Here is a 27,840-nt window from a genome sequence, read left to right on the forward strand (position 1 = left end):
TACGTAAAGATTTTATTATGTATGGTGTGTCAAAATTCTGAATATGCTAATATGGATTAAAATTTGACCAGTCTTTTCATATGTCCCTCTGCTTTAGTCTACTGAGATAGCTGCAAATGCTGACTGGTCTTAAGTGGGTGTGTATCATTAATTTTATTTTCTATGAGTAGTACATTTATTAAGACAGTGGGTGCATTATATATAGCTGTGTATCTGAGCTCCTACAATTTACTGTTAAAAAATAAATGCCATGCTTTATTTTAATATCAAGTTTTTGTTATTTAATGAAGTATAGCTGAATGCCTTGTATTTAGAAAGTAGAAGTTAGACAGAAAACGTTTCTTTCAATACAACAGAAATTAAGGGAAAACGGTGATGTCATTATATTATTTTCAGAATTGAACATATCACATGACAACAAGCACATCACTTAAGTCATTTTATTATATTTATATATTATTGTATTTTTAAACAATGCCATGTGAAGCTTGTGTGCAAATTCAAATCACCTTTACGACTCAGGATCCATTTTAATCAGACAGTGATTCCTTAAAAGATAAACTACTGTACATCATTCAACAAGAAGTAATAAAATACATTTTTAAATCTCACAATTCAGCATTTCCACAGTAAGCAGCATATTATTGTGTCGTCTGTTATCAGCAGCCGAAAAATACTTATGCAGTCATTAGCAGTACAATACTTTTTCATCATTTCATGAAATTGCGCCATCATAATAGTTAAAAAATCATCACAGCAATCTATCACAAAATCTTGATCACAAACACAAAGGCGCTTCATATAGTTGGACCATATTTATGTCACTATAACAATGAAAAACTGGTCCTGCTCACACAAGACTGAAATGAGACAAACATTTATTGTAAACCTAAAATTACCACTGGAAAATTTTAACTTCTGGCTCTGATATGCAGAATCTCATTGTTTTTGACCAAGGATTAAATCAGTGCTTTGGAAATTAAGTAACAATAACACAGGTTTCTGGGCTGCATTAGTTTGACTTGATAACAATGTTGTCAACTTACTTAGAGCTCATGGACAGAGCTGTGAGGCTCGGGGAGGCTCTGAATGTCACAATTTTGAAACAGGCTGGAGTAAAATACCACAAGCTCCTCGTAGTTCTTTTTGGAAATCCTTTCATTGATGCCATGGAATCTAAGAAAGATTAAAAAAAATGTTTTTCCAACTAATACCTTTCCTTCATGGTGTTTACGAAGAGGAAAATACCTTTATTTTATTGCTTGTTACTGCTGAGGGGTAAATTGGGCAAGCGGTTGGTTCTATACATAGAACACTTCTTACTTTATTTGCTCAAGGCGAACTTTAAGTTTGAAAGGTACAAGTAGGTCACGCTGTTATATCACATACAGACCAACAGCAGAAAGTTCTCTTGCTTTATAGTTTGCCACTTATCACACCGCAGCTTATTATGACTGCAGCAGGAGACCTTTCTTTAGATTACTTATATTCAGTGTTACACATACTACATTCTTACCTTTGCGGATCACCTGGTTTAAACCAGACAGGGGCGAAGCGATAAATATCACTGGTCAGGTCTTTGAAGTGCCGACTGTCTGTGTTCCCAATACAGATACCTGCACATTCAAGCATTGTATCAAAACACTTATGGAATACTTAAATAACCCAGTTTTATACAATTAAATCTATCTGGACTCTACCTGGAGCAACTGTAACTGAAGGAAACATGTCCAACACAGTTTTTTTAATAATCTGGAAGCCAAAGGACTTTTCATCATCAGAGCTAACAGGCAGAGGGTCAAACCCATCAATGAGCTCTATCTTCACTCGCTGGTCTCCCACTGTAGAATGGATGAGGTCCAAGACCTAGATGAGACAGCATTTTATTCAACTCAGAATATTCATGGTGACATCAGGAATTCTAAAAAGCAGAATTACATATCTGATTCTACCTCTTGTAATGACTGTGCTGAGTGGATTCGCAGATTTACATAAGCTTCAGCGAGGGAAGGCATGACATTCACCTACAAGGTGGGGGAAGAATATAGACAAGCTGAATTGCTTGCAGTCCAGTTTCCTGTGAATTGCTTTCTGTTCTCTACTTAATAACTGTACCTTAACTCCTGCATTAAACATGGTGACTGCTGTGGTTGTCCTTACAAAAGCATTAGTGTCTGGTTTTCTTTCCAGTACCCTGAAAAACAAAACTTGCTAAATAGATTTACTCCCAAGGACACAGTCAGATGAAAACATGCTGAATGAATTTTAGGATGTAGTTACCTGCTAAGGAGTGGGGAGAACAGCCACAAATTCGACATTACGAACTTCACTGGAAGCCTGAACTGAAGTCAGAGAATGAGTAACAACAGAGAGAACTAAAATGCTTCAAGCTGTGATGAGTAGTGGACAGGAAGTTGGTTCTCCTTACCTTATGAGCCAGATGTTCAAAGGTTCCACGTTCAGGCCCCTGGCCAAATAACCTTGGCATAGGGTTCTCCTCTAGTCTGAGGAAACAGCATGGCACAGTCGGAGTCTTAAATTTTGGCTTTTTATATATAAAAAAAATCAGTATGTACTCAAACATATTGTACAGCATAAATACAGAAACTAGCCAGAACATACCAGACATTCCTATTACCTTTTCACTGCACCAGCCAAGATCCCAATGCTGGACTCGCTGGGAGGCATGGAAGAGTGACCAGGGACCGTAGACACACTAAGCTTTACAGTGGCCGAGCCCTTTTCACTTACCCCAATTCTGCAAAAGACATGCACACACATGAAAAACACAGAATGTTGATCAGTCACCAACAAAATTTTATGGAGACGTGTCATCTTGTACTTGTTTGTAGGTTTTGTTGTGATGTCAGGCCTGGACTTTTTTACCAAGCAAAAGCTGCAAACTAAATATCATGCATCATCAGCTGTTACATCAGAGTACGGCAGGTTCTCACAGAGCAGCAGGTCCTTCAAACCCAGGGATAACTCCATCCAGTACAGCCAAGCCCTCGTCTAGGACAAACAACAGCCTCACACCACGCTGTTTCAGCAGACGAACTATGTTCACTGCGCCCTTGAAACCACTGACCTTTAAAAAGAAATACAGAAGTATTCATACATTAAAATATTTTAAATCTTATTTAATTAATTTCAAGAAAGTTGTAAGAATAGTTAAAGTACTTCTTCATCATGACCAAGGCCGATGTAAAAACCTCTGCGTGGAGCATAGCCTTTTCTCAGCAAGTATTCTAGTGCCTGAAGTATTCCCTGGAAGAAATAAAGTATATTAGTTTGGCATTGCTAGAATGTGAAAGGTCAGTAACTATGTAACTCAATTCCATGTGATAGCAAGATCACACAAAATATCACTTGTTCACTCACCATTACAGGGCTCTTGTCATCTATTGTCCCTCTACCATAGATGAAGCCATCTATCTCCTTGGCAGAAAATGGCGGGGCCTCCCAGCCATCTGACTCTGAGGCAGGTACAACATCGATGTGGGCGAGCAGCATGTATGGCACCAGGTCAGGCCGTGATCCTTGCACCCAAAACAGGTGGCTGTAGTTGGCCACCAACTCATGATGAACCAAGCTTGAAGAAAAAACTGTTGGGAAGGCTGACACAGGAAGAGAGGCGCAGGTTTACTGGTGGAAAATTGCCAATTTTACACATTAGGATTACTTCAATGCTGTTATAGTCGTATAACATCTGCTGTGGCTCTAATGGGACTCTAGAGTCTGTGAAAATAATCCTGAAGACACCATCAGAGCATATTGGACCACTGTATAGCTCACTCAGTAGAGTGGGTACCCCATGTGCTGAGGCTATCCCTGCAGCAGCCCAGGGTTCGATTCCACCTACTGGTCCTTTGCATATTGTTCCCCTGTGTTTCTCTTTAACTGTCCTATTGCAATAAAGGCATGAAAAAAAAAGGAAGCTGGAGGTGTTAAGGTTGAAACATGCTTCTCTTGTGATTCCCCCAAAGTAAATGAAAAAACAACACTGATTTGATTTAGTATCCATTTAATTCTAATTAAAATATTAAAAATGTTACACTTTCTACATGACTTCTTCTCTTGACATGAAAACCACTGTAGGTTCTGTAAGCATTTATAGCTTATTGACAAACCTGTATTAAAATGTCACATGAACAATAAGCTTTTTCCAAAAGGTATACCAAAGGCAGCTGGACTTCTTAGAAATACCATTTACCATACTATCTTAGGCTGGATTGCAAAGAAGGCAACTGAGATCACAATTTTTCCCATTCTGATAAATGATGTGCTCATAAACTTTGCTGTATTTGACCTGTATTTGCATGATTTTATGCACTGAAGCGCTGCCACATGACTGCGTGAGTAAGGAGGCGTAAAGGTGTTCCTAATAAAGTGCTCAGTGCTCACAACTCGGGGGGGGGGGGGGGGGGGGGTGTCCGGACATGAAGTTCTCTGTAGATCTTAGTACAGAATGTCTACTGACACCTGACGAGCCATTTTGACTGATAGTTTAATTTACCTGGGTGGCTAACGTTAGCTAAAGTGTACGCTTAGCATCACATTTTAACGCTAGGTTGACTCTTGAACGTTAGCTACCCGTCAGAGTTAGCTAAAACTGCCGAACACACATGTGACTACATAAGACCAACGAGTCTCACACTATGTTAGCGGCAGCGTTACCTTTTCGGAGGAGCTTGCCAAATTCAAGCAGCGCCGTGATGTTGCTCTCTGTCTGGGAGAAAGACACCGTGGGGATCCGGATAGCCTCTGAATGGAGGAGGAGACGACACTGTCTGTTACTGGGGGCTTTTCCTCATATCTTTCACCCACTTTCCACACACAACCTTCCGGGAACGTCTAGCTGATTTGGATACTCGTTTCCAACACGGCACAAATTACCTTTAAAATTTGACAGAAGTTCCTCGCGCTGATGGCGGTCTATGACAAGCGAGATGTTTTTCGTCTTTTCCCACTGTGCGAGTTGAAGTCCGGCATTTACGTCCAGTGAGAGAGTCCTGATACAAGCTATAGTGAATAGCAGTAAGACTGTAAAGAATAAGCTAGCAATAATAAGCTTTAAAAACTTCAATACTTTGAACTTTGGTCCTGGTTCTGTCATTGTTTATTTTTCTCCTGTGACAGCGGAACTCGTTCACGGTGACTGTCAGCAGGCTGCATTAGACAGGTTGTTGAATGAGCGCCATCTGCCGGTCTGAAAGCGAGTGGTCACAGCTACTGTATGTACCAAATAATGTTTCCTTACCCTGTCACCCAGTTCAGTCATTCATTAACAGTGGTACGAAAATGTTAGGAAGCACCAATATAACATATTGTAATGTTTCTCATGACATGTAGTAAAAGTGGACTTTACTCTATGAAAGACACCTACTGATTTTTATATCTGCATGTATACATTTTAAGTATCGCCAGCTGTGCAGGAAAAGTATGAAGCAAAACAGTCTTTATTGAAATATGATTTGAATATTTAAAAAAAGATAAGGCACATCATAAACGTACAGTGACACTACTTCCTTAAAAAGACCCCGTCAGGTTACACGGTTGGGGTTGGGAAATAGGAAAAAAAAAAACACATTTCTCATTTACAGTTGACAAAATATTAAGCTCTATAAAGTTTTATTTGTATTATCTATAGGGACAATATTGGTAACACATCCATAAGAAAAACATTAAAAAAAAAAGTAAAACTGGACTTTGAGGTTTGCTCCCACATAGACACACAAACACAGTAAAAAAAAAATAAAAAATAGAAGAACAGAGTGTTTAATATGTGCTCCCTGAGGACATCCCAGGACAAAGTCATTATGGCTTGCATCAACAAAAAAATGTAACTCTTAGCATCTATAAGTCAACAAGTAGACAGCTAAAAAACCCATATTTACTCCTGTCCAGAAAGTGTTGGTGTATCCTGCGCCTCAGTTTCAAGCAAAAACCCCTGCTCACTGTCTGACCCCGGGTTCAGACTGTCCAGTAAGGCCACAAATGGACTGAATGAGTTGTCCTCAACACAAACATAAATAAGGTACAGGAGGCACGCCACACTGAGGAAGACCACAATCTGTATCTGGATGGGCACAAGGCGACGCTCCACCTCTCGTCTCTCCAGAGTCGTGGGACTGACAGGGGTGTCTGGGTACAAGTACTGGACAGGTCTCCCCGCAGCCCCCTTGATGGGTCTCCGACGAGTGGCACTGAAACAGAGGAATATATGTGCTATAATCCAATCACAAAACTCCTACCATGTGTCTGTGTGTGCTGCCTTGCAATTTGTCCGAGTGTCACCTACCACTAATCAAAATTCTGCACACTTCTCGCACCTCTGTAAAATCTATTTCTCATTCAAAAACAACTCAGAAACCTGTGAAGAGGAGTAAGAGCACTTACCAGATCCCCGTGGGTGTGGTCTCAGCATCTGGAAACATGTCCTTGAAAGTGTCTTTCACAGGCTCCTGAGGAAGCTAGAAAAGAAAACAGAAATTACTCACAAAAGCAACCAGAGAAAACTTATAAATGTCCCACAGAGACAGAGGCCCAGCCAGTCAGGTGGAAGTGAAGGAAAAGGGTGATTGGTAATGTAATAATCAGGGTTATTGTTTGTAATTTTCTAGTATAGGCTGTGTATAGTAACCCTGACCTATGAAAGGAGTTACACCAAACATAGTGCATTCTTGTAGGTAATCCACATGCCCCCATCAAGTCCTATGGAATAAAATCAGAAAAGTAAAAGACAGCAAGAAGATTCATGTGCCTTCATTCCCCATTTGTGAGGGGAAGCCTTGGGGGTGTAGTACAGGGACTGGTTCTTCATGGTGCTCTTGTCCACACTTGGCATGTCCAGCTAAGGAAAGGAGACAGATTATGATACACTGGATTTCTAAGGTTGGAACTTCCTCCCACCTTCAGTGAACCCCTCCAACACTTAAACCACCACCAAAGATTGAGCTAAAAGTGTGACTGAACAACGTGAGCACTACTGACCCTGTTGGACCGTGACCAATGTTCCTGCACATTGCTCCCATTCAACTCTTTCTCAGTGTTTGGACTAGCAGAGAGTGACCTCCGACTCTCCATCTGTTGTTTAGAGTGAGAATGTACATTACTAAGTGAGTACTCACACCAAAAAAACAAAATTAAAGGGTAACTTTTTTAAGATGTGGAATGTGGGTTTAAAAACAACTTTCCTCCTCAACCATTTGAGTGATGCTGAAGGAAAATGATGAGGATCCGTTGGCAATAACTGATTGTGATCCATCTGGAGCCTGCAACGATTAGTATTATTATTATTATTATCAGGTTGACAGCAACACATATTTGTGTCAGTCATAACCCAATCTATACACCAGTGAGATACCAATGTCCATCACCGAAAGACAAAAAATATCCTGTTAGTGGGTACAGAAATACGCACAATAAAGTTAGACAGCCTAAGCAAGGAATGCAGAGAATTTAAAATCCACAAGAGATGTGAAATAAGACCAGCCTACCCCTGATCCTAATCCTGAGTGCTGATCTACAGAGGATGCTCTACTAATTCCTACGGGAATCTGTGAGCAGCGAGACCGACTCCGCTCTGATGATTTTAACGCATTCCCCGAATTCCACTTGGGACTAGGTTCCCTGTTCCTAGAAGCACGAGGTTGCTACAAAAGGCCAATGCAATCAAACACAGAAATCAGAAAGCACGTAAGTTTCCCCTGAGAATTCAGTTTGACAGCAATTTGTGCAAACATTCTCAATATCTGCAGTATTTACCAGTCTCGATGAGGGTAAAAAGCACTGTGGGTATGCAAAACCACGTTTCTGAAAACACAACTCTACCTGTGAAAAGTAAAAAAAACAAAAAAACAAAACAACACACACACACACAGACAAACTAATGCTCAAAGAGTAGACATTTAAAACCCCATATAACCACTAAGTGGCACTATAGGGAAGGCTTATTTGGATAAAGCAAGCTGTGGCAAGAAATGCATTAAGAAGATCCATTACCCATCAATGTATATACGTACTATAAGCTCACAAATTTCAGGAAAATCAAGAGATATTATTAATTTACACTGAAGCTCCAAATCATTTAACCAAAGATATCAAGAACTTATACACACAGTTTTCTCACCTGGCTGTTCTCTTGTTGGGCCTGGTCCAACTGTTCAGCTGTTTCTTGTTTTTCTTCTTCAGTTCCTGTACAAATCACAAAAAAATAATACAAAGCATATTGATTATGTGATACCAACCCTAAAGACAAAAAAATTTTTGACCAAAAAAAAAATATTTCAGGTCATACCTGGCTCTGAATCCTCTTCTTCCCCACTTTCCTCCTCTTCTTCACTGTCAGAGTACAATATGCTTTTCTCTGCTCCATTACGTTGGTCATGTCCATCAGACTGAAGTAGTTTTCTGAGCTTCTTCTCATACAAGGCCCTGGTGGAGGCTAGCACAGGCAAACAATACTACAGCCATTAGTTTTTAAGACAGGGCCAAACAGAAGGTGAACATGACAACAGAAATTTCTATGATTTAAAAAACAATTTCAAGACAGCATCAAGTGCAAACTCACCAACTATGGGCCCAGCTTTAACCCCGTGTTTGAGCAGCGCAGCCTTGAGGTCATCATCAGTCAAACCACTCGGGTCAGGAATCTCTGCATCCTCTGGATTCTCCCCCTTGTCCCCACAAAACAAAATTTGCTGAATTTACTGAATGCTGTTCAAGACATGACAAAGTCTGCAGCCTGAATGCCAGCATTTGCCAGGTGTGATATAGAGCATAAAAAAAACAGCTGGCGCTCACTAATGTTTTCAATATTCATCTTGTTGAAAATCTGCTTTCATGTCGACCAAATCAACAACCATTAAAACAAAGGCTGAGTATGCTTGTTTTATCAGCATATAACGGTTTATGAGATATTAGTGTTGGCATACTGTATATCTGTTATAAGTGAAATGTAGAGATGCACCCATCCTGACCGAATCTAACAGGTCTGCCATCAGTTATGATGTGACCAATCCTTACTAAACACAGCTTCTTTATCAATGTCATAAAATATATAGTGTTTAACAGTCAGCTGCCAAGTCAGTTTCTAATGCCAGGCTTTATGTTAATGTTACGATGGTTGCAATAAGTTCTACACAGTGAGGTATACAGATTTTAAAATTCAGGAAAAAAAGAACACTCGTATCAGATCACAATTGCCTGGAAGCCATTAATTAACCGTGTCAACGTTATACTTTGTCCATCACACTACACTGAATGCCATTACTTAGAACACAAAGTGACAGAGCAGCAACATGAACCAGTATCGGTGCCATCTGTTAAGAATACTAACACTATTATTCTTGAACTGTAAAGCACTATACAGACACATTTATCATAGCTCCCTATAACTCTCTATAACAAAACATAATTCCTTCTGGAAAAACACTGAAGTATCAGTATAGCTGCAACTAACAAATTTTAAAAAGCAGCAAATTATTATATTTGGGAGGCCAGAACCAGCGAATATTTTGCTTGAAAAAAAGTGTGACTGATTATCAATATAGTTGCAGATTGATTTTCTCAGTTCACTAATCAAATCCTTGACTAATTATTTCAGCTCCAAAGACTAGTACTGGGTCTGGAGTGCAACAATTTCTAAATCTGAACTCTACCCTGACTTATAAGCAGTTTGGGGTTTTTTTTTTATGCAGTCTGTCCAAACACTTTTTCTACCTCATGACACAGCACAGAAACAACTTCCACACTTCAAGTGCTGTGCTCTTCCTTGCACACATAAATGAGTGTGACAGGTGTGGCAAGCATATGCACACGACTGTAACGGCAGCTGCCAACTACAAGAACGTCCCATGTAAATCTATACCTACTATACAGCTGGTGACTTCGTGGTCAAGGACCTGCAGTGTGCTGAGAGGACTGTTTGGTGACAGTGACCCAGATCTCCACCAGTTCCCCTCCACAGCTGCTAACCTCACGCAGCATCGGTTTGAATCAGTTCAAACCAATTATTTTATAAAGGTATTTGTGTTCTGGCCAATATTATATAAAAATGAAAACAGATCAGTGTATCTGCACTTTGATTTCCCTCCTTTCCTTTCTTCTCCCATTAATCATCTCACCACTGCTCAGACTTGTCTTGTGACCCTTTAGAGGGGCGCAGTCCCTGGGTTGGGAACCTTTGGACTACAGTAGTTAATTGTGTATAAAGCAGTTAAAACTAGATTTAGGATCTTAAATGCAGGACTCTTACTTGTTAAGGAGTATTTTTATGTTGTTGTAATAATACTTGTATTTTAAGTAAAAGATTTGAGCGCTTCTTCCAAAACTTAAATACAACTAAATCGCCTACTAAGTTGGAAAACACTATTCTCTCACTACTGGCTTTTAACATGAGACTGACATCACAATATTATACTTAAGTAAATTATTTCCTGCAAAAGCCAGTCATTTAAAAATATATATATATATATTCTGGCGCAAAACGCCAAAAGGTTGATCCACTCACAGCTACATCTCGTACTTCATCCTCCTCATCGCTAGAAAAATCCGCTGCGTTTTTCTGATGGATGTGTTTCAGGTGCAGCTCCACGTAAACCTCCTTTCTGCTCTTGGCAGGTGGCAGCTCGACATTGTGGGCAACTAAATCTGATTTCAGCCTGGATATCGAGAGATGAGCGGGGTCCTCCACAAACACCGGCATGTCACAAGGACGACGCGAAATAAAGAAAAGAAAAAGAGTAGTTCAACTACAGACGCTTAGCCGTTTTTTTTTCCTTGTATAAAAAACGTCTTTAAAGTCAGATGTACACGGCGTAGTTGCTCGGAGCAACCATCTGACTGTGGTCTGAGAATAACACTGGCTGAGCTGAGAACAGCTGCAAGTTGATGACTTGATTGACAGGAAGTAGGTAGGCTAACTTTTCATGGCTCTAGTAAACATACAAGCCCTGCTAGCTAAACACTGTGTGAGCTAGCTTTGTTTAGCTAGCTGCATTTATATTAAACTTAAAACTTATTTGTCTTATAATGATAAACTTCCAGGTTGTGTTTAATGTTTAACTATACAATATTATTAGGAATGATTGCATGTTGCTTGGAAGTAATGTTTTTGGCCAAAAGTGTGATGTAAATGTTAATGAATTCATGGACTTAGTAAATAATGCTAAGTCTTATCATTCATGCAAGTTTTCTCTGATATCAGTTATACTTTGGCTAGTATGACCGTGAAACAGGTATTAAATTGAATTTTCTGTCTTAAAAGTGTCTGTAGAAGCATCTTAGTGAACCCTGCAGAAACCCATAAAAAGTGCAGGTGCTACTGAAAACACTGATAAGATACTTAAGTCGGGTGCCATTAAAACCATTTCAGGAGAAGAGAGTACAGCTAGGTGACCCAGTCAAACCTCACGTGGTGAAAAACAATGTGGAAAACATGATGGAAATCTTGTCTTTATGTTTATTTCATTCATTTTTTTCAACTAACTAAATACCCCCCGTACACTGTTAGCAATTAGCAGTTGAACATAATTGAGCATTTAGCAGCTAAAGAGCCAGATATTCCCCTTGGGAGCTGGTGGAGACCACAGTGGAGACCAAAAACAGAGCTAGAGCTGAGTGGATATTAGACTTTTGTTTGGCTGGTGGCCAGAACACTATTACAAATTAATGTTGCTCCCTGACTGCTGAATGTGTAAATCATATCAAGTTCATCATATCAACTTAAAACAGTGTTTACAGCTTATTTCTACTGCCCCCAAGTGCCCAAACATCAGTTATTGTTGGTTAAAGTGCTAATTCCTCCGGCCTAAGTAATTTCCAGTTGGCTGTATACCTTTGATATCCAGGTTTGACCCGGGCTTTTGTCGCTGTTGGAGTTGCGGTGTCTCTGGTGGACTCTGCTGCTGCATTTTTACTGGAGTGATGCATCCCCCTAGGGCAGCATGTAGAAGAACTGGTAAGTAGTTCCTTTCGTAACACCTATTAACAGATTTAAAAAAAAAAAAAAGAAACACTTGTTCAGGTAATTGTCTAAAAAGCAGATAGTGCCAAATGTGCCACTGAGGACTTTTTTTCCATCTGTTCCATCTGTCCATCCAACAAGCATGTTGATTATCTGAATAAGTTGCTGTGAAAATCAGCAATCAGTGGTCAAGATACAACTCATTATAACCTCTTCTTGAAACGGGCCTCTGGTGTTTTTAGAGACTCATCGGTATTATATGATTGCCTGGTAGGCTTTGGTTAGAGTGAAAACCTGGGTCATGGTTGCCCACACCAGGGGTCTTCCTCAAAGAAACATGATTATTGGACCCCAGGAAAGTGACTGCACAAAGTAAAAATCAACAACCCCTACCCCCCTAACATCTGTTGCCGAAGTGACAAGAGCTGTTCCCAGTAGTTATCCTGCTGCATGAAACAGGTCCCTGTTTAAGGGGGAAACAGTCTGTACTATGAGTAATAATAATTACGAGGGGGAGCTGTTATAGCAAATGGTCCCGTCCTGAACTGCAGAGGTAAAATAAAACTAAAAGAAACAGGATAAGCTGTTCCCACTGAATTGTATGAATACCACTGTATGCCAGTCAAAACATCAACCAGTTTTGTTTGTCTTTGCTGCAAATTGTACAAAGCAGCTAAAACGTATTTAAGACAACTTTGCTGTCTTGCTGCTCTGTGAATGCAAATATGAAATGACAAGTCAGCAGGTGTTTACATCGCATTGCGGTGATATTTGAGTTTGAGCTGAACAGACATGATCACCTGCTGTGCTGTTTACTGTTGTGAACTTTGTGAACTGTGCCATTTTTAGATTGGATCAACACATCGTGATGTGAGAAAAACAACATTTGATGTTAGTGGGGATTTCCAGGGGGACGAGGGGATTGAAATTGCCCGATTGGGATCAATCAGTTGTGTACATATATGCTGTTTTATTATTAGATAAAAATGCTGGCATATTTAGGTTTTGAATCTTTTTTTTTTTTCATATTTTACCACTGCACTGCGAAGTGCCACCTTTTCGTGCTGATTCACAGTGTTGTACTTGTCGGCCTGTAGGTTTTGCCAGTGTTTCAGAGCAGGCAAGTCAGGAAACTGTATATTAAAGTCATACAGTCACTGTTCAAATGAATAGAATACTGAGCTGCCCTTTTTTCGGTCTTTAGAAATGCATAAAACATACCCGGTAGATTTATAGTTAAGATTGTGGCATTAAACATTAATGCAGAGATTGTATCTGAAATGCATACAAAAAGCTTTATGGTTAACATAAAATGTCTCAAAAGTCATCTGAGACCTGATTTGCTTATAGTTGCTTTGCACTGCAAGATAAAATTTGATTCGATAAGCCTGATACTTCCAAGTTCAAAGTCATGAGATATTCAGCAGTGAGTTATTGTGGTTAGAAGGCTGAATGCTCTTGGAATCCTTTTGAAAAATCTACTCAACAAAGAGAGTGGATGAACCATGAGAGGCCACATTCAAAGGTCTTTATACAAGTGCTGTGATGGGGGAAGAGGTCTTTATTGCAAAGTATCCTCAAAAATGAGCAATAATAATATTAAAACCAAAAGTACCATTAAACAGTCAGCTCTATGACTAAATTGAGCCAAGACAGGAGGATCCAGTTTGCCAGGTTTGCTTGAATTTGGATCCCAGTTCACTTTTAAGTTAATGAGAATCATGATGTATTCAGAAAAATTAACAAAGTAAAAAAGAAGAATCAAAAGATCCAAATGGAAGGTCAAAAACTGGATCACCATAAAATGTCAACTATGTTATGGAGAGGAAAGTTTTCTTTTTTATATTTTCCTGGACATAAAACATCTTTTTTTTCACCTCCGAGTACGAGGTGTACAAGTGTATATATTCTTCTATAGATATTACAGCAGTGGCATAATATGCTCCTCATGTTCCTAAGTCATCACTGTAAAATATTTTACAGTAATTTCCCCTAACTTTTGGCAGTTAGCTCTAACTTTCCTACAAGATGTAACTACTATATCCATGGAATGAATAATCACTGTATATAAAGAAATGCAGCAAAATGCTGCTGATACAATACCATTGCATCAGCAGCAGTGACAAAGGTCTAAATCTTTAAGGATCAGTGACTATGCATTACTTCTATCTGTTTGTGGTAGATTTAGGATTTTTTACAGCTGTATCTTTTTAGAGCTTAATTAGATAACACGGTTGTCATACAACTTAAACTTTAACTAACACTGGTAAAAATAGGCAGGTGCCATTCCCTGAGGAAACGGTGAAAAAAAATACCTTCACAAGGGACTGAGATGTAATCAGCAGGATAGGCATAAAAAAAAATCCTGAACTTCTACTGAAAAATAACAGGTGGCATAGAACGTCCCACAGTCATTAAATGAAACATCTCTGAATGCACGGAGTTATGACTGCCACAGTATACTTCCCAGTAGACATGAGAGCTCCAAGCTGTTCATGGAAGTTGTAGAACGGCTGACAGCAGCAGGAAAAGAACTGTTTCATTTCTTTGACCATCTGCAAAGTCACAACTTTTATGAAAGCCAAGCAGTCGTTTCCCAAAAAAAACATCTCCAGGAAAATAACTAATATTAGCTCCAACTCAAAATATCTGTATTTGTCCCCACATCTCCAAAAGTTTTACTGCAGGGAAAGATGCATGATCTAGATGCTGTAGGCTACAGCTTTTGTTGATGTCATTACATAAGGTTTTCGAAGCTACAACTATACAGAAACTAAAGTTACATGCCAAACGATTATGCCTTTATAAAATTATCTATAATGTCAAACACTGTTACCCAGTCGACAGTCCACTGTGTATCCAATGGCTTTAAACCCTACATGACGTGTTAGAAAGAACTCACATAGGAATAGAAAGCCATAAGACACAGTTGTGGTTTTAACACAAAATCAGTAACTCGGTTGCAGTTTGAGAAATCATGCTGTAAGAGCTGAAAGATTGAACACGAAAGAGGAAGAAATAGGGGCAGGTTGCAGACAACATTCAGGATTTAAAACTCACATCCACATGAATAATTAACCAAAGAAACTGGAAGTATTCATCTGAGGCCGCGGGGAGTTGAATGAAACTGTCTTGTGAGTCTGTAGACAGTAGAAATTGTATTTCTCCCAGCACAATCTCAAATAAATTGACCCCTATCCAATTCTTGAATCTAACAGCAATATCCTGTAAGCTATTCAATTCCTTAGGGAGTTTGCAGAATAATCTTTGATTAAAAATGCAGTTTTAAATCAATGTCTACAGGGAAAAGGTACAATGTTAATCAGAAGGATTTTGTTTCTGAATTCAAAACAGATTACGTAAACTCTTTCTATATTCTGTAGCAACCCCCTGCTTGACTTCCTCAAGCACAAAGAAGATCATTACCTCAGCATTTTAATTCAACCACTGAGCACAGAAAGCTTAGCGGTTCTTATTAACAACCAAAATATTTTTTGCAGATGTAAAGTTAACGTTTTCCTGCAGTAGCTGTTGTGCCTCTCATATCAAAGCCATCATGCAGATGAGTTGTGCATTATTAATGCACGGATACACTATGAAGTGTGCTTGATTGATTTCATTATAAGTTTATTCATACTCCCATGACTCCTTAACCTTATAGAAGTCAAATAAACTCAACTTCAATGTATTCGCAATCCTCTTCATACATTAAACTCAAACACCACAGTGTTTACCACAGTTTTAAGTGCCAAACTGTTGGAAGTGTTTGGACCATTTTCAACCCCTCAGTGAGTAGAGACTCAGCACTCGAGCTATGCGGGCCAAATCTGCTCACCCAGATGTCTGCTCAGAAAACAGTAGCCTTTATAAAAACATGAAAAAATCTTGTGGACAGAGAGGAAACGGGCTACTACAGAGGACAGAGGAGGCATTTGTTGACATTGTATCAAGTGCAACGCTGAGGTATTTGAGGCACAGAGGGGCCAGGTATTTGTCAGTCAGTGTTTCTTGTGCTTTTGCTGTCTCCAGCTCAAACAACAAAGGCCCCATTGAGACAGCCTCATTTTTTCTCTGAACAAGCACACAAAGCTTCCTGTACTAGGCTGCAACTGTCCAGTACTGAGAAAAAAAACACTTCTAGCCATCTTTTAATGCACCTGTTTCAAGTAATTCTGAAAGCAAACAGGAATAAAACACTTTGTACCATAGTTTTGCATCTTTTCTCATGGCTTTTCAACACAGGTTTTTTTTTTTTTTTTCAATTCAGTCACATAGTTCCAACATGTGCCAACTTCTATCATAAGACATCCTAACTTTGTTCCAACGAGATAAAAACAGAATGAAGAATGAAGCCCAGAATGATTTTGAGGTTGTCAGCCTGACAAAAAATTCTAACTGTTTACATGCTTAGTTTAACATTTCATTGGCCTTACATATGCTGGATATTCACATGACCTCTGACAGAGAACATTACCTACTGATTGACGGAAAGTGTTTACTCAATCAGCCTTTTCCAGGTTTGAAAAAAGACCACTGCCACTGAGCTCCAGGGAGCCTGTGCTCATGCATGTCTCAGCATAAATTAGTAAAGCCCCTGTGTCAGACTCTGTCCAGACAATAAGGTGAATCTCAGCCACAGGGAGGATTAGCTTTAATCCCTAAACATCGCGCATGGTTCCTCTCTGCTGGGAGCCAATTCAGGCAATCGTCAGTGGCCAGATGTTTTTAATGGCTTTAGATTATGGCCGTGTTTAATACATTTGAATACATGAATCTGTTATTTTGACAGGAGAATATGAGCAGTGTGGAAATCTTCTCCAAGAAAGTGTAGATACAAAACTGTATCAATATTGCAAATGACACAATTAGACGTTTTAGACACTGGTTTTGAATATTAAGATAAAAATAAATATAAAATGGTTGGCATTTCTCCTATCCTATGCAGTACTCCCTTTTCACACATTAAAAACACACTTAAGCACCTTCCACTGGCAGACCAGACAACCACCAAAACACACTGAAGCACTGAATACAACACATGAAAGAGCATCATTGAAGTTGCTTCTTATTCTCCCTGGCAGTCTTGATGCAAACACACAGCTATTTTGACCAGCACACTTTACACTTCTGAAAGTAGCGGTGACATGCATTTAGGGCCGGATTCTTACACTATAAATCTGACTCTTACCTCCTTCTCCCTCTCCTGCGTCCCTCCCTGGAACGAGTATGGCATCCCCTCAGCCTAATACTGTATGGAGAGACAATGGGTAGTGGGGGGGGAGGAGTTACTATGTGAGCAGGAGCTAGAGTGGGGAGACAGAGGGAGTAAAAGCAGAATGAACACTGTGAGAGAGAGAGAGAGGGAGAAAGGGGGCTCAGAAGAGAGATCACTTGCTCACAATACTCTCAAACCACGAATCTGACGAAACGTTACATGAATGGCAATTCTAGAAACCACCTCCACCCCCCCAACACACACACACTCTCTCCTTCTCAGATGCGATGTCAGAGAAAACAGCAACCAGAAATCCCTCTTCACGTGGGAAATGTAAGGAAAAACAAGAGACTGTGAAAGAATGGGTTCCTGGTTTTAAACAAGTCCCTTTCTTTGGCTTTCTTTGAATGAGTTCTTAAGATTCCAAGTTGGCAGAGTGCCCATGGGTCCTGGATGGAAAAGGATAAAAGAGGGGCTGAGGCAGGGGGGCTGTCTATTGTGTTTGTTCCCTTCCTTTCAGTCCTGGCACTCTAGTTGATCTTTGCAGCCAGTTGCTGAATATTCCAGTCACTTATCCCTTTGCTCTATATAGTATCTCACATTTTTATCCTTTTCATCTGGATTCATGCACATGTTTTCTCCCGATGATGACAGAGGCTTTGTGTTTGTCTTACTGCACATGATGCAGTATTGACAGTTTAAGGTGTAAGATTTAAATCAGAGACCCAGGAGACCAAAATGAGTGATGGCTTCAAGTCAGCACTGATCTGAAGATTCTGGTGTCTGTAGAGTTTCTTGGTCTTTGTTTAGGCCTCTTTTCTCCCTTCTTTGTCCTGCTAACAGTCCATCACTAGCAGAGGGAGAGTGTTGTTTTGCCTGGTGAATCTGGGATGAAGACAGCAGGTGCTGTTGCCCCTCTGTGAGTCACATTCACTTACAGCTTTCTCCCCCTCCATCCGCTTCCTCTACTAATACACCCTCCTCCCCCTCTGAGTGAGTGAGTGTGTATGGGGGGAGGGTGGGGGGGGGTGGTTAGATAGGGAGAATGAGGTACTGTATAATGAAGCACAAGCATCACACACAGAGAAAAGATACAGTTTGCTGGGGGTTTTATTGAGTGACGTCACATCGGTCTGGTCAGAATGGCTAATGAGCTGTGTAACACGAAGGCGACCATGTAAAGGATTAATGCAACTGCATCTCTTGTCAGTCACCACTGTGCCTCTCACCGCTGCTTGTGCTGCATCAGTGCCGCAAGAGAAGCCCTGTTTTCACTCACAGTCTACCCCCCCCCCCCCCCCCACACACACCACCTCCTCCTCCTCCTCCTCTACCCTCCCCTCCCCTCACACCCTTCCCTTCCCTACCCTCTCTCTGTCTTCCTCTTGCTTTCCCTCAAATAGACACACAGGCTCGGTTCATTACTATTCACCAGGTTTCACTAAGACACGCATCATTGCTCCGCTCTCCACAACTGTGTCGGGAGGGGGGGGGGGGGACAGGGTGAAGGAGAAGAAGGGGAAAAAAAGCAAGAGACATGATAGAAAAGAATAAATCACCATTGTGTTTTCTGTGTCCGAATGTGTGTACAAACATATATTACCAGACAGCTGCATGCATGAGTTGTTCTCTTTTCTGGCTCTGACAGAAAAATCTTCAGGGGAACAAAGCTGGTTCAGTCCTCAACACAGATATGTGTTAGCTTTTGTGGGGGTTTTGAATTCATCACTTGCCTTTCATTAAATATACAGAGGTCGTACTCTCTATCACAGCATTCAAATTATTATCTGTGCTGATACACTGACAAAGCATTTCATCCATGAAAATGAGCGTAATGCTTGGTGTCTATTCCTGTGTTGGCTCAGTGTAAGCCTTCTATACTCTGAAACACTCTTGTCACATCCTTTCCAGGAAAACCGTACTTCACTGTGAAACTAATCCTTTGTTATGCTACTTTTAATTTTACTCTTCAGCCAGAAGCTCTCAATAGATTACAGTGATGCTTAGAATTAGAGCAGAATCACAAGTAGGGAGGAGGTTTGCTGCAGTGGTAACTTCCATGTAAAATCATACAAATTAGACTGTTTGGATATGGTAGACTCTGACAGTAGATGATATCAATTGCAGAGGCTGTTGCTGTGTTATTCACCTTGACCTGCTGTCAAAACGTATGAAATGAGCAGCAATATTAGAAAACCTTCCATGATAATACATGTTAAGCATCTAGCATTTTAAACCTTACAACCTTTCTTTCTTCTTCTCAATTCATCTGGGTTCAAGAGTGTTTTAGGGTGCAGCAGACGCCACGCTGTAGTGGAGCTTGTTGCACTTGAACTCCTCTTTCTCTTTTTCAAGGTTTCAGACCAAAAAAAAAAAAAAAATGAATCGTCTCTGTGAGGATTTGAGAATACAGAGGATGCATTTCCTCTTTTCTTTCCTGATAACATCAGCAGTGAAAATAAACCAGAAATTGAATGGGACACTGAAGATGCTCCATTTGTGTTTTCACAAAAGGTGACAGGAGGGTGGTTTATGGTAAATTATATGGCAACTATTCTGAGAAAAAAAATTTTAAGCTGAAATGACAAAAATTGTCTGGTTTTAGCTTCTCCAATGTGTGTATCTAAATAATTTTCCTAATTGTCTATGATATTAAACTAAGGATCCTTAGTTTACTGTTGTTCGGACAAACCAAGCAATAAGTTAACTTAAGCATTTGGAAATGATGGACATGTTTTTCCCCCAATCGTGAAACTAATCAGCATATTAATTGATGATGAAAATCATCTTCAATTGTAGACCTACTATAAGTCCTGTGAGCTGGTCGTGAGTGGCATCTGATGGGTAATATATTCCAGGATTTGTTGTAACAATTTAAAGTAGATCCCACCCTACACTCTGAAATCCAGCTGAGAGGAATTAACGTCAGCTTTATGGCATCAAAAGAACAAATTAGAACAGTTTTCAAACCAAAAACCCTGAAGCTGATGTCTGAGTACAATTTGGTATGAAATGCTGAGCCTTAAAAAAACAATGTATTGTAGATTAATTGCGGTTACAAATGTTTTTTTATACATTCTCTTGAAGTTTAACGTTATGTGAGTCATATAAAGACAAAGGTCATTGTGCAAGACAAAGTGTAGATACAGCGGCAACTGGCCACTAATACACGATTCATATTAAGGCCAGTAATAGCCATTATTAACAGCACTGAGCACTGGAGCACTTAGTTTGCCAGCACAACAAGCATCAGCAGATTCCACATTGCTCCATTCATCTGGAGTACAAAGTAGGAATTGGCTGACAGAATCCATTATCTTCAGAGGGCTCCAGATGTGATCGGCTGCTGTGCTTTTAGGAATCCTAGGTGGGAATTCCTGATTGAAGTCTTTGGATAATCATCAACGCTTCACTGAACTTAAACTTGTATTCACATAATATTAAAGCCTGGGCTGATGGAGGGGGAAAAGAAGCTTTGTACTCAGTCCAATACACTACGAAACTCTATGATATTCTGAAAAGAGTTAGAATAAAGGAGCAGCATTCTTTTAAGTTTCATAACGACCTGAGAGATGTATTTAAAGATTTGTCCTTTGTCCTTTTTTTTTTTTTTACACTTCATCAAATACATTCTATCAGAGACCTAATGCCATTTTGGGATTTAATGTATTTGTCACTGTGCAAAATAATAATAATGAATATATCTGCTAATGTTTATTGTCAGGGTGCATGTGTTTCATTCAGTTTGCTGACAATATTTGCCCTTGAAAGACAATATCGGCTTGCAGTGACTAAAACAGGATTTCCATTTTTTTAATGGTTGATGTATGTATTTAATGGTTAAATATTGTATAAATCAATAGTAACTTGAACACACACTTGACAGGACAAGTTTACTTTTTTGATGTATAAACGAAATCACAACTTTTCCCTAGCCTTAACCAAACTCAGGGCTCAGGATGCAGTGTACATCCACCATAAACTGACTACCTCCATAACACTTGTGTGCAGTACAAAAGTCATCTGGAAAGAGCGCTGCATAATCCAGGCAGCAATTGTGTTTACAGTAACATGTATCTGGCCAAACCAATTAGCTGGCTAACTTACCTTCTAGACAGATTTGTGCAGTCCTATTAAATAATTTAGCTTTAGCGCATCTAACAAAACAGATTAAGATTTTACTCAGTTCCAAAAATTAGATCACTTTCATCTCTAGCTCTAGCATCTTTGGACCGGTTTCTTCTCGTCTCTAAAGTGGAAAGAGATTTCCCGGACAACACTCCCTGTAGTCAGTTTTATAGAAATGATTTCATATGAAAAGTGACTCTTCACATTTCTCTGAATAATTATACTCAGATAACATTTTTCATCTACTCATGTACTTACTTTCAGAAGCACTTTATATCGCAACTACTTCACAGCAGTGAGTCTGAAAGCACATAGCTTTGTAGAATGGCACTCTTTTGCCCTGCAGACATGTCTGTTTGCATACCACATATCCCTGGCTCTATTTTGGGCCTGAGGAGATGTGTAGGGGGTGCACTGCAGGGCATTTCCATCCAGGGCTACGGGCACTGACTGGAGAAGTGTGGATAGGTGACAGATACATCTCTTATTGCTCCAAGAGCAAGAGCCTGTGTCACGTCTACTTTAGCTAATCCCCTCGCTTGTGTAAATGTACTGAATCATGTATGGCTGCCTGAGTTGACAGGTAACCAGCCACGTAATCATCCTTCTGAAAGACATTCAAATGTTTATTTTATCATATTTTATCATGCATGTATAACTAAATATAGAAATAATACACATAGACCTAAAATAATACACATAGACCTAAAAAGAAATTTATCTGGCTTTAGAGGTATTAGCATGTAATTCATAACACAGCAAAAGGTGCTCACTGGACCATAAAGAAACACAGTATATAGATAAAGCAGGAGATAAAACAGTAGAGGGAGAGTAAGAGCAGTGTGGAAAAAAAATCAAGCAATCAGATTATGATTCCTGTCACATTGTCCTGGCACTGTCTCAGGCCTCTGATTGAGAGTTGGCTAAATGTCAACCTATGGAGATGAGACAGAGAGGAGCAGGGGAGCGCTGCTTTTGTCCACTTGAAACCCTGTAACTGATGTCTTGTCTCTTTATGTGATTCAGCAAACCATGTGTCAGACTGAAAAAGAGGCACTGTGCTCTGCATGTGTGTGTAAACTGCAAGTATTTATATTTATATAGAGGCAAACATGATTGATTTTGAATTGAGCATGAATGCGTGCAGCATGTGTACACCACCTAGTGGTGACACTAGTGGGAGAAAAAAACTCGACTCTACAGTGTGTTTTCTTACAAGTCATTTCGTTGTTTGACTTGGATTCACTTTGCAGAATGATGTAGAGCTTAACATTAGGTCGACTATGCACAGGCATAATTTTGTGACACTGATTGGACTAAGGAAATTTGCAGCCTTTAGCAAACATATGCTGAGAATTGATTTTTCAGCCAAGTAGGAAACCACCTGTGTCCACAAGTTGAAAAAGCAAAATACTGAAATCAACAATATTTGTGTATTCATAGATTATGGATTTTTCAACGAGAAATAAGATGTAGATATGATTTTAAGAATTGTTACACATGCAATACCTCCTCTTAACCCAACCCGTGTAAATAAGTTCATTCAAAAACAAATGTCCTACTTTAGAAACCAGAAGTTACTGTTGATTTTTAACACCCTCTTGCACACCTCTAAGATTATATTAGTTGACAATTACCTGAAGAAGTCATCTTGTGTTGCCATATCTCCAGAAGAGGAAGTGGATGTTAATGAATGCCTTTTGTATAAACACATATATTTCTCAGGGTTTAGTACTTGACCAGCAACTCCACCTTGTAGGACATGTTGGCAAATCAGTTACACAGCTAAGCTTTGTGGGCTGCGTGAATCTGACATATAACACTGTATAAACCTTATGTGGTGTAACAGTTACAAATATAGTACATGCTCAGAATCATGGCAAAGGAGAGCAAGACTTTTCATAGACCTGCATCATATTTCTTTCATTAGGAGGGAAAAAAATGACATATCAAACATACAACAGGTTTGTGTTATCCTCATAGGAGCATGTAATATATACAATTCCTTGTGTCTTTTATGGTGCCAGGGTCTTTCACAAAATTCAAATTCAAGATGACTAAATTCAAACTTGTAATAATAATAAATCTGTGTTATGTTTTCTTTAGTTTTCCCTATTACAACCTCTCCGGAAGCCCATATTTGGCCACAACCAGTAAAGCTTTGCTTCTCCTATGCAATCATTAAGGGGATTAGGTATTAAGTCCTTTCTTTTATTCATACCACTGAGGGTCAAGTAATACAGCACATTATTCACCATTACTCATTATAGAATACACATTTTTAAATCCAGTGAACAGTTACATGTAAGACTTCCATGTATCTGAATAACGTAGCAGCCTTGAGATGCACAGCTTCTGCCAATGCATAAATTGGCAGGTTGATATCCATTCTGAAATGAGGTCAAGCTAAACATTGAAGTGTCACACACAGATTGTCCATCCTCAGTCACTCTAGACTGATCCACACACACACACACACACGTGGGCAAGAAAAAAAAAATCAAGAAAGCTAAAAAGTTAAAGATAAAATTCAATCAGAATTATTATTGAAACCTTTTATTATATTAACTTTCACAAATAATGTAAAAATACTGACAGTTTGATCCTCAAGGGGACACCTGAGGAAACGTTGATAAGGTTCATCCACTTGGGACTATGAATGTTTGAACACAATATCACAGCATCAAATAGTTCAGTCTGGACCGACAGAAGAGGGAGTGATGATGTCTTATAAATTATATTTAACACCGAAACATTATTAAATAATGATGTTTTAGTTGTAGTCACAGCTGAAGACCTAAATTCTACTATTTTTAATAGTAGAATTCTGATTGGAAAATAAATTCATTTTTGAATTTATATTTTAATGACATTTTATAGCACATTATGTAATTTTTAGCATCCAAACATCTTTCGTAATAAGTATCTTAGGGTTGTCCAGGTATGAAAGAAAAGACAACCTGTCCATGAGACACCTATGCATCATCGCTTCCTGAATGATACATTTTCCACCGGTGGGGGTTGGAGGTGTCATGAAATCTAAATGCACACGTTCTGGTAGCATTTCAACACAGACTCTTTTTTTTTTTTTTCATTGCCAATCATTGACACAATTCAAATAGACATTATTGTTGGAAGATGCTCTGCTTCACCCATTAACTCAAGGGGACATCCTTTTCAGTTAAGCAATACAAACAGGAAGGAGCTCAAAGCTTTAAAAGAGATCAAGAAACTCATTGTACGGCAACACGCGTCCACAAAACTTCCCAGAGCTGCTGTGACATTTTGAGATTGTTAATAGTAAAAAATAAAAAATAAAGTCCTGGGCAGTCGGTTTCTCTGAGTTACATCTTTACTGTGGCCAAGATGTTTATGGATGAGCGGATTGTAACTCTGTTCAAAAGGAATGCCCATCACACGCTGACCTACTGGAGTGTTTTCTTCAGTTTTGGACTCTGCATTGCTTTCCTTGGACCTACTATTTTGGACTTGCAGTGTCAAACAAACTCAACACTTAGTCAGATTACCTGGGTATTCTTCGCCCAGCAGTTCTGCTTGTTGATTGGCAGCTCTGTTGGTGGCGTTTTCAAGCGGACGTAAGTATCATGAATTCACAGCTTGAATATTATCCCCCAGATTGCAGTGCAGTGGTTTTGTGTGCGTAGTGTAATAATGGCCTGAAAATGATTGTCTGTCATTATTACTGGTATTTGTCTTTTTTCTTCCTTAAAGGTTGTTCAGTGCTCTAGCTGCCTTATTTGTCTCTGCCCTCATCATCTCCATAATATTTGCCATCATCCCTCTGTGCAATAATGTTCTCCTGCTGGCCATCGCCATGGCCGTGTCTGGTTTGGCGATGGGTGTTATCGACACCATTGCTAACATCCAACTGGTGACCATCTATCAGAAGGACTCTGCTGTTTTTTTACAGGTGAAAAACTCTGCAGTAGCAGCACCAACCACGTGTAGAAATACTGGCATGACCGCATTTGCATTCAATGAATGATTAATAGCAGGTTCAGGCAAAAATAAAAATTACAGTTTTTGTATTCCCACAAATATAGAAAGACAAATGAACCAGGATTTTGTACACAGTATGCTCCATAGGATCATATTCTAAAGTTAGAATCTAATTATGTACTGTATTTTTAAAAAGCTACAGTAAGTCATTCTCCTGGCCTTTGTCTTTGTCTACGTTTTGCAGGCTCTTCACTTCTTCATCGGGTTCGGAGCCCTGGTGAGCCCCCTGATTGCAGATCCTTTCCTCTCAGAGACGGGCTGTGGGAATCACACAGAGAATGGAACAGAGATCATGCATCATTTCAGGAACATGCTGAGGAACAGTCCAATTGTAGAGCACAACATAACTCAGAGCCACCTGCCCCATGAGGGAGCAGAGGAGTCCACTGTGCACTATGCTTTCTGGATCATGGCACTTATTAATGTACGACACTGAACAAAAGTAGATTTAGAAGTTTTTTTTTTTTTTTTGAGAAAGTCTAAAACTGTTTGTTTATTTTAATTTGAAATGACAAAAGTGTAAAAACTGAATATTATTTGTGGATCTTCAGCTGCCCGTGCCCATTGCTGTCCTGTTCCTCATGTATCGGGAGCAGCTGATCCCATGCTGCCCCAGCGGCACTCCTCGCCTTCTGGACAAAGATGAACTAGCAATGGAGAACCAGCAGGGGGCTGAAGGCCCAGACGAGGAGCAGAAGGAACATGAAGCTGGAGGTAAAGCAGTGGAAAAAGTCATTCTTATATTTCAAAATGAATAATCTATACTTTCTTTGAATTCTTGTCAGTTCAGATAAAAAAAAATAAAAACAATAAGTGCCATGTTATGTGCACAATCTGTTATTCATGACTTTTCGCTGTGTTACAGGTCACGGGGATATCTTCAGCTGCTGTCAGAATGATAACCTGCGCGGCCTGCCAGTATCCTTCTTTATGATTCATGTCCTTGGTGGGATGGTGCTCTTCATGACCGATGGTATTGTGGTGAGTGAGGAGTACAGATAAAATTTACAGTGTGCATTTGGCAAATTATGTTCCCGCATAAATTTTTATGAATGTATACAAAAATCTTCTTCAAATAAAAACACAGGCAGGAGAACACATTAAAGGTTTTTTTTTTTTTTTTCTTTTCAGGGTGCATACGCCGGCTTTGTGTACACCTACGCTGTGGAACCTCCGATGTCACTGCCTCATAAGACAGCAGGTTATCTGGCCAGCATCTTTTGGGCAGCCATCACTGCTGGACGTCTCTTGTCCATACCTCTCTCATATCGTTTCCAGCCTGTGAGACTGCTCATGTTCAACCTGGTAAGGCCAGTGAAGCGTTTAGAGTGCCATCACATTATGTAGATGAGACATACATAATGAAACTTATCATACTCGATCATACTCTCTCCCTCTTTGTTTTTACAGGCAGGTGCTATCGTTACCGTGTTGATGCTGCTTATTTTCTACACCAACCACATCTTTTTGTTTGTTGGCACCTGTTTATGTGGGCTGTTCCTCAGCAGCATCTTCCCCTGCATGCTTGCCTATACTGAAGACATCCTCGATTACCAGGGTATAACAAAGTGTTTATAGCACAGTTCTAATAACGCAGTAATGGAATTGAGACATGGAGAGTAAATAAGCCATCCATTTCTTTTTGCAGGATGTGCAACCTCAGTGCTGGTGACAAGTGCAGGAATGGGAGAGATGGTAATGCAGGTTCTGGTTGGCTCGGTAAGTCTGACGAGTAACTTTGTTATTGTAGAAATAGATACTGTTCAGAGGAAGTGAAATGGGCTTATAATTGCGCAGACAAACCCAGTTAATGTTGCTGTCTCATCCCTAGATTATCCAGAGTAAAGGCAGCTACAGCTTCCTGCTGTGTGGAGTGATAATCGCCTGCATTGGATTTATCCTCTTCATTGGTCTCCTGCTGTTCCATCGAATGCACAGAAATTACCTCACAGGTACAGTGTCCACCACCACCCTCAAACACTGCTGCTGGGGGTTTGTTTTCATGCATTTAATACTAATCATCCACCCAATCCAACTCCCTCTGCCACCCAACAGGAACGTCGAAAAAGTCTGCCATGGTGGAGGAGCCAGCAGCAGAGCAGAATGGATCTGCCAAAACAGAACAGAAAGAGGAGAAAGAGAGCAGCTGAGAGGAGCAGCAGCTGGGTTTTGTCCTTTAGTGGCTGCTGTAGGAGATGAAGTATTGCCATGCTTTATCATCAAAGACTTAAGATAATTTTCCAAAGCCTACCAAATGAACACTGTGCTGATAAACGTTTGTTTTGTTGGTATTTGCAAAGTAGTGTCCTACAGTTAGAGGTCAAAGTTCAAACTGTTAGATTGTTTTTTTATTTTGTTGATCACAGTGTTCATCATATTGTGCTGTTTTAAATTACATTAGGCTTTGAAATTGACAGTACAAGGATAATGGTTATATCATTATATTGCCACAGAATTCATTCCTTTGTATACTTGATACTAGATTTTTCTGTTGTTCCATTTTAATTGT

General features: G+C 39.7%; 3 protein-coding genes across 3 annotated transcripts; 1 reads left to right on the plus strand and 2 right to left on the minus strand.

The window, feature by feature from the left end:
• Positions 1-432: 432 nt before the first annotated feature.
• Positions 433-5,191, minus strand: pm20d1.2 (peptidase M20 domain containing 1, tandem duplicate 2). The gene is made up of 13 exons (XM_041066870.1): positions 4,897-5,191; positions 4,678-4,764; positions 3,382-3,617; positions 3,181-3,267; positions 2,955-3,088; positions 2,639-2,758; positions 2,429-2,504; positions 2,281-2,342; positions 2,116-2,194; positions 1,953-2,024; positions 1,701-1,866; positions 1,517-1,616; positions 433-1,176 (listed from the first exon to the last, which is right to left on the minus strand). The coding sequence occupies exons 1-13, from the start codon at positions 5,114-5,116 to the stop codon at positions 1,047-1,049; spliced, it is 1,569 nt and encodes a 522-aa protein (XP_040922804.1). The 5' UTR covers positions 5,117-5,191; the 3' UTR covers positions 433-1,046.
• A 521-nt stretch (positions 5,192-5,712) lies between these two features.
• lemd1 (LEM domain containing 1) lies at positions 5,713-10,745 on the minus strand. The gene is made up of 11 exons (XM_041059861.1): positions 10,514-10,745; positions 8,573-8,678; positions 8,300-8,446; positions 8,132-8,196; positions 7,768-7,833; positions 7,500-7,655; positions 7,199-7,274; positions 6,994-7,088; positions 6,764-6,853; positions 6,400-6,473; positions 5,713-6,206 (listed from the first exon to the last, which is right to left on the minus strand). Exons 1-11 carry the CDS (start codon positions 10,706-10,708, stop codon positions 5,894-5,896), a joined length of 1,383 nt encoding a protein of 460 aa, XP_040915795.1. The 5' UTR covers positions 10,709-10,745; the 3' UTR covers positions 5,713-5,893.
• Positions 10,746-24,677: 13,932 nt separating this feature from the next.
• On the plus strand, positions 24,678-27,481 carry mfsd4ab (major facilitator superfamily domain containing 4Ab). The gene is made up of 10 exons (XM_041059757.1): positions 24,678-24,907; positions 25,044-25,242; positions 25,516-25,755; positions 25,883-26,045; positions 26,197-26,312; positions 26,463-26,636; positions 26,742-26,889; positions 26,980-27,050; positions 27,163-27,283; positions 27,387-27,481. Exons 1-10 carry the CDS (start codon positions 24,678-24,680, stop codon positions 27,479-27,481), a joined length of 1,557 nt encoding a protein of 518 aa, XP_040915691.1.
• Positions 27,482-27,840: the final 359 nt, after the last annotated feature.

The sequence above is a fragment of the Toxotes jaculatrix genome, chromosome 2 (assembly GCF_017976425.1).
Source record: "Toxotes jaculatrix isolate fToxJac2 chromosome 2, fToxJac2.pri, whole genome shotgun sequence".
NCBI lineage: Eukaryota > Metazoa > Chordata > Actinopteri > Toxotidae > Toxotes > Toxotes jaculatrix.